Below are 10,637 nucleotides of genomic sequence, written 5' to 3'. Positions count from 1 at the left end.
TCCTGTTCTTTCAAATGTTTCAACTTTATTGACTACATTCTGCTGTGCCTGCATGTGTGGGGCTGGCCTTCATGGAGTTGTATTGTCCTTTAAGCCTCTAGCCCAGGGGTAGGCAACCCCTGGCATGGGTGCCAGATAGTGGCATGTGAAGGCATTTTGCTTGGCACATGCACCTCAGGGAGGACAGTGAGGAAGGAGCCAGGGCTGTACTGCCACAACAAGGGCCCCCATTGTCTGCCCCTGGTACGCCAACATCTTACAAGTTGAGGTTGTGGGTGTTTTTGGCACTCTGTCCAACAATGTTGCTGACCCCTACCCTAGTCTTACTTCTAAGGGCAAGGATGCTGTTACTTGCATGGCTAAAACATCTAGCAGATCTGTAACATCAGTAAGAGAGTGACTTCTTTTTCTCACCTTAGAGGTCATAGTGTGTCTGCCTGAACTTTTAGTTCAGACCTTTTTTCCCATCATATTCCTGAGTGGAGCTCTGCTTCACAAGTGGTGTCCCATTTGTTTTCTTTGTCCTCCACTTTCTCCATGCAGTTCCCCACACAGCCAGTCCTTGGGCACCAAGTTCTCCCACCATTGCTTTTTCACTCCTCCTGTTACTGTAAATTCACTTCTTTTGCTGTGCCCCACTGGCTGTGAAACTGGAATAAGGCTGAAGTGTAAAATGATAATCCCCTAGGTTATTTTCCCACTGCCAAGTATCCTAGTGTACATTGTCTTTTGTCTGTCAGTCATTTAGACGGCTTGGGGTGGGGCTGCTGTCATGCCCGGGTATTGCACAGCATGGAGCATTTTGTCAGCATTAAGGCTGTTATGAAGAAAAAGAATTGAGGGAATCACTGAAAAGTGTCTAAGGTTTGCCAGTGGCATTAGTGCTGTTTCCGTTAAGGCTGGGATTTGGTGGGTCATTTTCATGATTAAGTAGATCACTTCATCCTATCCTTGCACACAGGAGCTAACATGCTGCTTGAAAACATGTCTGTTTGTACAGCCTGGAGTCCCCCTCTTGTCCCAAGTCAGTGGGAGCAGCAGGGGGATGCACTGCACCGCTGTAGCATACAGAACAAACATTTGGTCCTAGTTGCGTGTATGGCATATATATCCCCCAAGGTCACCTAGTCTCCTCCTCCCCCAGCTCCAGCATTCAAGGAGAAGTCAAGGGATGGAGGATGGGAAAGTGAAACAGAGTCCTTTGAGCCCCGGTTACTTGGGGGATTATTTTTAAACTCTCCCTCGCAATGGAGCCTTTGATAAATTATTCATTGGACAGAAAAGGCTGCAGCTGAAGTGCTGATGTCAGGAGGAAGGAGCTTAGTGCAGCAGCCCCGGTGCTGCTGCTGCTGCTGCTTCTGCTGCAGAGAGACATTCAGCCTGAGCATAAGAGTGCAGCATGCTGCCTGGCTCCTGCTCCTGTTCCACAGTAGCAGCAGTAGCAGTGCGTGGGCCAAGGGTGCAGGGCCAAAAAGGGACCACGAGGAAGAGGAGGAGGGAACAGTATGGCTCTCCTACGAGGCAGTGGCTGCAGTGGTGGTTCCCTCTGGCTCCTGGTTCTGGCGGCAGCATGCCTACTGCAGCGTGCCCAGGTGAAGAAACCAGTCCGATGCCCTGGCACATGCAGCTGCACCAAAGAATCCATTATTTGTGTGGGATCCCCTGGTGTGCCACGAATCGTTCCCAGCGACATCAGCTCCTTGTAAGTTAAATCTTAATACACCAGAGCTCTCTTGAGCAGCAGGCTTGCAGGGGGTCCCCACCTTCCTTCTTTGTGCTTTGTGTTTCTTTTGCTTAAGTTGGGGGTTTAGCTTCCCAGCTGGCTCCGTGACAGATGTCCATACCCCAGTAATGGGCAGTGTAATTAGTGTGTGGCAGTGTTTTCCATTGCTGAAGTATTGCACTGCCAGGCAGCTGCAAAGGAGTTTGATTTTTTTTTTAAATCTGAAAGAGCTTTTAAAATGAGAATCCTTGATTATCCTGTTTTACAGCAGTTAGGCAAAGGAATGAAAATGTATGTGTGTCTGTCCGTACATACCATGGTGTCAATCTGAAATACCTAGGGAGATGGCAAGTGGCCATATTAAAGTGCTGTAGAATTAGAGAAAGATTTACTCCCTGGTAATTAGTTTATCTGGCATTCCTACATTGGGAGAAAAGGCTGCACAGACTTCTGGAACTTGACTGAGAGTTCGTTGCATTTCTAATGTGAGTGAAACTGGAAATGGAGTTTTTAACTCATGCTACTTTTAAATCTCATGAGTCTTTAAGTTCCAGTCTCGGTTAATCCTTTTTAACACATATACTCATTTTCTTTTCTCATGTGCTTTCCTCATCCTCCTTTTTTCTCCTTTCATTCTTGTCTGTAAAAATCCAAAAACATAAGTGGCAGATAAAGCAACCCTCCCCTTCCCCCCAGTCTTTTTCTGGAGGGAGGTTGCCAAGGGGCAGAAAGTACATGTTATTAAAGATTGATGGAGGATACGGTGAGAAGGGCTACAGTGTCAAAGTGTAGCATAGGAAAGCAGGAGCAGGAACAGGATTAGACATGCTTTAAACATGACAATTGGTTAATTTTATTGGACTTTCATAAAAAGAGGGTGGGCCAACCAATGGGAGAGAGTACTGGATATTGGCTAACAGAAGAGATGATGAGAATTAGTTTTGTTTAATTGTTGGATTTTCCTACTTTTTTCTTTTAGGAGCCTGGTGAATGGAACCTTTTCTGAAATCAAGGACAGAATGTTTTCTCATCTGCCTTCTCTGCAGCTCCTGTAAGTATTGCACTTTTGAACAAAACACATCTCTAGCTAACATGGTAACCTATATCCTCTCCATTAACTTCAGGGATGTTACAGTGCACCAGGGCTGAATTTGCCATAGGTGTTAATTTACTGATGTTTTAAATTCTTTGTAGTTAAAAATCCATAGTGAAAAGGTCAGCCTCTTGAAAGCTCTGATCAAGCATAGTGGCCTCTTAACCTGGCAGGGGAAATACCATGTATCTGTGTCCAAGAAGGCAGTTTTCCTGAACTGCTTCGTAGAAGAACTGCTCTTCTAGTGTGGTTCAGTACCCGCCAAGGTGTAGTGGCTTTGAGCCCACTTTATGGAAATGACAGTCTCCTCCCTTGCTTGCAACCTCCAAAGGCCTTAGGGCCTTAGGCAAGCAAAACTCAGGGGCATCCGAATCCCAGGGCTTGGGCCTGCAAGTAGGATGCCTGCCGAAGGTTTTGGAAACATCTGAAGCCCCAGGTGCAGGTGAAGGATGTTTGCCGGTATTAGGGCCACTTATGGTCCTGGAATCTTGGCTTTGGAATTAGTTTTGGCTAATTTGGCCTTGGACACAAATTATATTTTTAAAAAAAATAGTAAAAAGGTTTAGGGCATCAGCCCCTCTTGGAGTCACATGATCAATGGGACTCCAGCACTGTGTTCCTCCTATGCTAACGAATCTGTCATTAACATGGTGAGATTTATTGGTATCAGGGGGTGACTTAAGTGCACATGGAAGGAGAACAGATCATTGGAGTCCAGATCATCTATATGCATTGGAGAGGGGAATTTGTAGGTCCAAATTCCACCGAAGTGCTGACTGTTTTGTGGGAAGGGTGGTCTCCCTAAGGGCTGGGAAGTGTAGCTTCCTGTGTTACCTCATGCAAGTCACTCAGGGAATGTCTCCACTGGGATTGGGAGTCCGTTTGTAGTACAACTAGACATACCCCAGCTATCTTCAGTGTAGCTGGCTTGAATGGTGATAGAAGTGAAGTGGACAAGCCCAGTGGGGACCTGTAGTGCTCACTCAGTTGGCTAGTCAACACTGACATGCAGGCCACCGTGCTTTTCACCTGGTTCACTCCGGTATGCCTGTGCTGTAGCCACACTTCCTGCCAGCAGTGCAGATATGCTCTCTGTACCTCAGTGCCCCATCTCAGTGAAAATAAACAAACAAATAAATAAATTCTTTATCCCAGTCACAGAGAGGTATAATAGGGTAAATACGTTAGGACAGGGGTTTTCAACCTTTTTGGGTCAGTGTACCCTCGGCTGCTGGTTGAGAAGGAAGGAGTCCCTCAGCAATCAGTGACCTGGGAGGGAGGAGAGGGGAGGTGTCCCCAGTGCATACCCCTGGTTGAAATGCATACCCCTGCTTGAAAACCCCTATGTTAGGAGACTGTAAGTCACTATAGGAATGGAAGCAAAAAACCCACCATAAATAGATCAGTTGAAACTGTAGTTACCTGTGGGTATATGCTCACCAACTAGTTACCTCTTGATAAATTGTGTAGGATGGGGACTATTAGGTGCTCTGTGGTATTTGCCACAGGCATGCTTTTATAGTTTCACAGTTTCATAGTCGATAGGGTTGGAAGGGACCCGAGCAGATCATCAAGTCTGACCCCCTGTCATGACAGGAAAGAGTACTGGGGTCAAACGACCCCAGCAAGGTGTTCATCTAACCTTCTCTTAAAGACCCCCAGGGTAGGGGCCAGCACCACTTCTCTTGGAAGTTGGTTCCAGATCCTAGCTGCCCTGACCGTGAAGTAGCGTTTCCTGGTGTCTAGTCCGAATCTCCCCTCTGCCAGCTTGTGACCGTTATTTCTAGTCACTCCTGGTAGTGCTCAGGGGAACGGGGACTCCCCCAGTGCCTGCTGGTCCCCTCTGACTAGTTTGTAACAGGCCACTAGATCCTCCCTCAGCCTTCTCTTGTGGAGGCTGAACAGGTTCAGGTCCCATAGCCTCTCCTCATAGGGCCTGGCCTGCTGTCCCCTGATCATGCGAGTGGCCTCCTCTGGACCTTCTCCATGCTGTCGACATCCCTCTTGAAGTGCGGTGCCCAGAACTGGATGCAGTACTCCAGCTGCGGCCTGACCAGTGCCGCATAGAGGGGGAGGATCACCTCCTTGGACCTGCTCGAGATGCATCTGTGGATGCATGACAAGGTGTGGTTGGCCTTCCTGACTGCATCCCCACACTGCCGGCCCATGTTCATTTTGGCATCAATGATGACTCCAAGATCCTTTTCTGCCTCTGTACTGATGAGAAAGGAGTTCCCCAGCCTGTAGGTATGGTGTTGGTTCTTCCTCCCCAGGATAAATAACTGCTTCTTCTCTCTGAGTACTTGTCCATATATATTCCACTGCTGGGGACTCACAGTCAGTGACCTAGATCACAGAAGGTGGATGCTAGGGTTTTATCTCAATAAAGATGAGCCTCTTGAATTTATTTTGGCATATCAGTATATGAACACAAGCACTGCCCTGCATCTCTCTGGTATTAAAACATTTATCAGATGAGGTACAGAAACTGCTGCCCCCTGATCAAGCGATGGTATCTTATTGTGGAGCAGCTACCCTTCTGCCTTGTGGTAACTAGTCTGTGTGCCCATGCTTTCCAGTGGCACCATGTAAAGAGGAGGTAACAGGTCTCTGTTAAGTCTCCTTTCTTTTTTGGATAAACACAACTGTGTCAGATGCCTTTATGCCCCCCAATGCTTCTGCCTTCTTTCTAGCAGCGCAATAGAGAGAGCTCTAGAGAGTGGAAGAAAGAAATGAGGAATGAGGACCATGGTACCATGGAGTAAAGTCCATGTGGTACCATGCAGTACAGTCAGGAAAGGGAGAATATGGAGCAGTTTGACAGGAACTTTGACTTATATTAATGGCTTCTAAATGCCTTGAATTAGAAAACATGGTAACTAACCAGTTACTACCCTCTAAAATAGCACTGGTTTTGTCTGTGCTGAGAGAAGTGGTGCAGGCAAGTGTAAACAAGTTTAACATTGTATAAGGTGACATGTTTTCTAACATACAGCATTTTTCTGCTATAGACAGGTCGAAGGCAGGAGAAGGCAAAGCTGGTGGCTTCCTCCCTTTATTAAGAGTGTAGAGCAGAGCTAAGGTCAGTGCATGCTCACCAGGTGCCTTATCAGACATCTTGGGGCAAAGAAAATTTGATCATAAGCTCAGCACAGTGCCTAGTTCCTTACACTTCAAGAGCAACCTGAGGAGCTCACACATGGAAAGATGAGACAAGGGGAGGGAGGACCTGGTCTGCCTGTCATTTCGAGGAGCTGGCAAGTTATGGGTCTGTACCCTGTTGAAGGCCAACATGTGAAAGGAAGAGATGTCTATGACCCAGGGTCCAAAGTGGAGGGAAAATAGGAGCTTTGACAGCTGGAACAGCTGCTTCTTATTAGGAGGGAGAGAAGAGGCAGGGAGTCAGAGTAGAGAGGGGAACCCATTTATTTTCAGTGCTGGGATTGCCAGCAGCAATCGGGTAGGTATGACAGACTATCTACATGGGGAGAAGGAAGTGCTGTGGCTTGGTTAGCTGGCTGATTTTACTGGGGAGATGAGAATTGGCAAGGGCATTTCACTGCAATCCCCAGCCACTTTTCTTGGCCTTGTGACAATTTTTTTCTGACTGTATACTGTAATTGTGAGAAACTAAGTAATACAGGAGACATAGCTTAAATTATTAACTGAATATTTGTAGTCTTTGGTATTGTATCTCATGTGGTGGGAATCAAGCTAAAATAGAAATAGAAGGATTTATTTTTAATTGCAATTTGAATGTTTCTCAGATTTCTCTGGGATAATTTAAAGAGTATTTGTCTAGAATTAGCATAATAGCCCAGGATCATAGGGAAAGTTTGCATTTCATGTTCATTAGCTTTCCAAATTAATTTTAGTAAAATGCCCAAAACAGTACAAAGGGAAGATTAATAAGTGGTTATAATAAGTGATTAATGCAGACATATTCACTTAGAGCTGAGAGCCCTGGTGAGCTTTTGGAATTGTTATTTCCTTTGAGTGGGGTTTCCTGTTCATTCGATCAATGGAATAAAAAAGAGAATATTTTTGATTGGATACTTCCTTGCGTGTGATCTGTAAGCATAACAGGGCAGATTCTTCATCCCAAAGCTCAGACACATTGGAAAAGGGATTTTGCTGGCAACTGGTTTTACCTTTCTGCTCCCCAACTTCTCACAGCACAAGTTAGAAGGGCTCCCATGCATCACTAACTCAACCTAAGGTTCCTGAGGGAGCCTGCGTAGTGTGTGATAGAGCCAACACCATCAGATTTGTGCTGGGAGTCTCTCTCTCTCCACACAGTTGGAAATCTCCACTGATTATCTCTGGCCCCTTCAGAACAACTTTGCATAACTATATGGCATGAAGTAGCTTTATAAAACCAGAAGATCTAGGTCTAGGTTCATTCAACCAAGGCGGATGATACATGTAGCATCTTTTTGAAAGAGTAGGAAACATTAAATGGGGTCATTATATTTCTTTTTTTTTTACAGGACACTCCATAATATTTTATGCGTGCTTCACTGACGGGACAATCTGGATCTGAGTCAGTAAGATTAGTCTGGTCATGGTCAATAAACAGAACTGGCATTATCCTGTGTGCCAGGTTTTAATAGCTTTCCTAATATCTCTCTCCATTTTCAGCTTGCTGAACTCTAACTCCTTTACCGTCATACGAGATGATGCCTTTGCTGGTCTTTTCCATCTAGAATACCTGTGAGTTCTATATTTTATGTATTCACTAGTGTTTTATGAATCAAATGGTTCAATGAGTTGCCAAGACTCTCCTGCCTTGGAGAAACAGTCTTTACTGTGATTATTAGGGGCAAGGAGAATGGAGGGATTTATGTCCCATTTCCTGGGCAAAAGTCTTGTACAGCTGCCTACAATTTTTTTCCAGTGGTTTCAGAGTATATGTGAAATGTATTTGAATGTGGCGAGACTCTGAAAAAACACAGTGCACTGAAATGGTGCTGCTGAGCAAGAACTGGTGCTAGATTTGCAGGCCAGCTCAGTTTGTGTTGAGTTTTGGAGACTCAATAAATGCTTCATTATTTGCTGATAACACCTAGCAGGTGAAGCACAGCATGCCAGGGTGACTGCCCACACTGGCCACAGTATCCTCTGTCATCCAGAGCTGGGTTTTTTTCATTCATTCTTCATTACTTTCTGTTTAGTACCCCTGTACTTTATCCATTCATAGCATCTGACAAAGTAGGGTGCTGTTACCTAAGAAAGTGTATACCTTTCTGAATGAGTTAGTCACTAAGGTGGCACCCTGCCCTGCCCTCTTAACATAGTTTACTTCTTCCCTTTATTTCTGACTTATTTGTCCTTGCTTATCTCCAATGTACCCATATGCCCTTCTTTCTCTTTATATTAATGCTGTTACCAAATTCTTCTCAATTCATATTCAAAGGAATTTTTCAAGTTTCATCGGCTTTCTTATCGGAAATCAGCAGACCACATTCTGGATAAAATATATACCTCTTCAGTTATTTTTAAGAGCTGAATGACAACCTTTCTCTGGTATAGATTCTTACCATTATATTCCTGCCTAAAGAAAGAAGTAGTGTTACAAGCACTAAACCTTGCTAGTATCTTTGCAACTCTGAAGGCAATTGATGATACCAGTTTGGAAAGAACTAATACTTTGTCATAGAGAACCAGTCAGCCTTAAAATTAACAGAGTAGGAATTTAGTACATTATATAGTAAACAGCATATGCTACAATCCATGATTGTGCTGCCCTGGACTTTTCAGTGATGACAAGGGCTGTCTGCACATTCATCAGTGCTGCAGGTAAAATGTAAAATACTTGGGAAAGGAAAGAGCTTGAAAAGCTTCACATCTTAGCATGGTGCAGATTGCTTTAAATATGCAAAAGGTGCTCATGAGGAATCCAAGGTACAGCTCATGTTTTTAGTGATAGACACAGAGATATGCAGGGATAACTGTAGTCAGGTCTACTTTTAAAAGAAAAAGACTTGGTCTCTTAATCCAGTGGTTTTCATCCTGTGGGCTGCAGACCCCCGGGGGTCTACAAGCTCTGCCTAATGGGTCCACATAGGATGACTATAATCAATGAAAAGTATGTGAATACCCACACACACAATGCAAAGGGGTCCACATATCCATTTGAAATTTCCAAAGGGGTCTGTACCTCCATTTGAATTTTTTTTAGGGGTCTGCAAATCAAAAAGGCTGAAAACCACTGTCTTAGTCCATTGATAAAAGGCAGCATTTTGGTCCACAGTTGATTACTAGAAACCAAGAAACAGAGATAAGTTCTGTAAGACCCCAAATCTGCCCCAGCGAGCAACTGCCAGGCAGCTGAGGCTGTGGTCATTGTCTCTGCCAATTCCTCAGAATGTTTCTTCCTACCAAGAAACCTCACCTCCACCTTATGTGAATTGAATCTACACACCTATATGTCCTCCATTAAGCATAATTATTACTACAGTAATTTAGTTTCTCTCAGATATCAATAACCAAGCCACAATACAGAATAAGGAAACCCTGTGACAAATGGGAAAGAAATAGTTTCTCTGTGTACAAAAGAAGAGATTAAGGAGGAGGACAACAAAAGCAGATGGCCAAAATAGCTCTAGAGCGCCTCTGGTACAAACAGTGTGCACATAAATATTTCTAAAATAACTGAAATATTAATCTATGGATTAATATTTAGTGTTTATAATATTAATGTGCTCCAAAAAAAGACTAGATTACATATTTTCAGTCATTACTGAGTAGCATTGATAGGTGCATCCCTACTGAAAAATTACTTCAAGACAGGATTCAGTGATTAGGTTTCTCCCTTAAGTAGGCAGCAGGCACAGCAGGTACCATCTGGCCACATAGAGAAGGGCAGGAAGTAGGCACTAGGCAGGCCCCATCATAGCTTCTCAAGGGATAGAGCTTGTCCTGGTCCCATGGAGAGGGAAGGGGATGTGACCTTGCTCCAGCAGAGGGGAGGGTGTGGGGGGTCAGGTCTCAACCTGGGCCCACAGGGAGGAAAGGGGGCATAGCCCAGCCCCAGTGGGTGGGAAGGAGTATGGACAAGCTCATTGGGGGATGGAGGCATGGCCAGAATCCAGCCAGCCCAAAGAGAGGGAGGGAGGCATGACCCAGCCCTGCAGACAGGGGGGCATGGCCAGGCCCCAAACTGGCCCCCCAGAGAGGGAAGGAGGTGTGTCCCAGCCTCAACCCAGAAGTGAGGGAAGTGTGGCCCAGCCCCACAGGGGAAAGGGTTGCAGCCTGGCCCAGCCCAGCCCAGCTCACACTGCTTGGGGCTTGGGGTCTGGGAATTTGGCAGTGGGGAGAGGGGAAATAATAATGGTCACTGCTTCTCCACTGCCAGATTTCCTGATCCATGCATGGGGAGCTCCAGTGGCCAGATATGATAGGTTTATGAGCCTCATTTGGCCCGTGAACTGGAGGTTGAGCACCCCTGAACTAGTTGACTCAAAGAGATGTTAGATAAGCTTTTGGGCACAACTAAACGTGCTGCTTGAGGTCAAACTTGAGGAAGGGCATTTTGTACCTGAAAATCTGTTTAACATCTCTCCCAAACGCAATATAACCTCATTATAATAAGCCCTGTCTATAATAAACTCCTACTTCTAGCAATTTCAAGAGCAATTCAGTACTATGATGCAGAAAATTGGCTAACCCTATTATAGAAAATACCCATTTTTAATGAACTTCTCTCCTAGTATCATGGGGATTTGTTATAATGACATGCTGTATCTAGTTGATCCAGTAAAATATATTACCATGCAAATCCTGCTGTTTTCACGTGGGCAGAATGTTTTCCTGTGCCCT

General features: G+C 45.0%; 1 protein-coding gene across 1 annotated transcript in view; it reads left to right on the top strand.

Moving 5' to 3' along the window:
* The first annotated feature begins 1,207 nt into the window (after nt 1-1,207).
* LGI2 (leucine rich repeat LGI family member 2) overlaps nt 1,208-10,637 on the top strand; it is a 28,090-nt gene continuing 18,660 nt past the window's right edge. The window contains exons 1-3 of the mRNA XM_090035712.1: nt 1,208-1,702; nt 2,703-2,774; nt 7,458-7,529. Coding sequence (XP_089891838.1) covers nt 1,506-1,702; nt 2,703-2,774; nt 7,458-7,529 — 341 coding nt within the window. The 5' untranslated portion in view covers nt 1,208-1,505. The remainder of the gene's footprint in view (nt 1,703-2,702; nt 2,775-7,457; nt 7,530-10,637) is intronic.

This window comes from Crocodylus siamensis, chromosome 2 (genome assembly GCF_052110815.1).
Source record: "Crocodylus siamensis isolate JL-2025a chromosome 2, ASM5211081v1, whole genome shotgun sequence".
Lineage (NCBI taxonomy): Eukaryota > Metazoa > Chordata > Crocodylia > Crocodylidae > Crocodylus > Crocodylus siamensis.
This window is presented reverse-complemented; position numbering and strand designations above follow the sequence as displayed.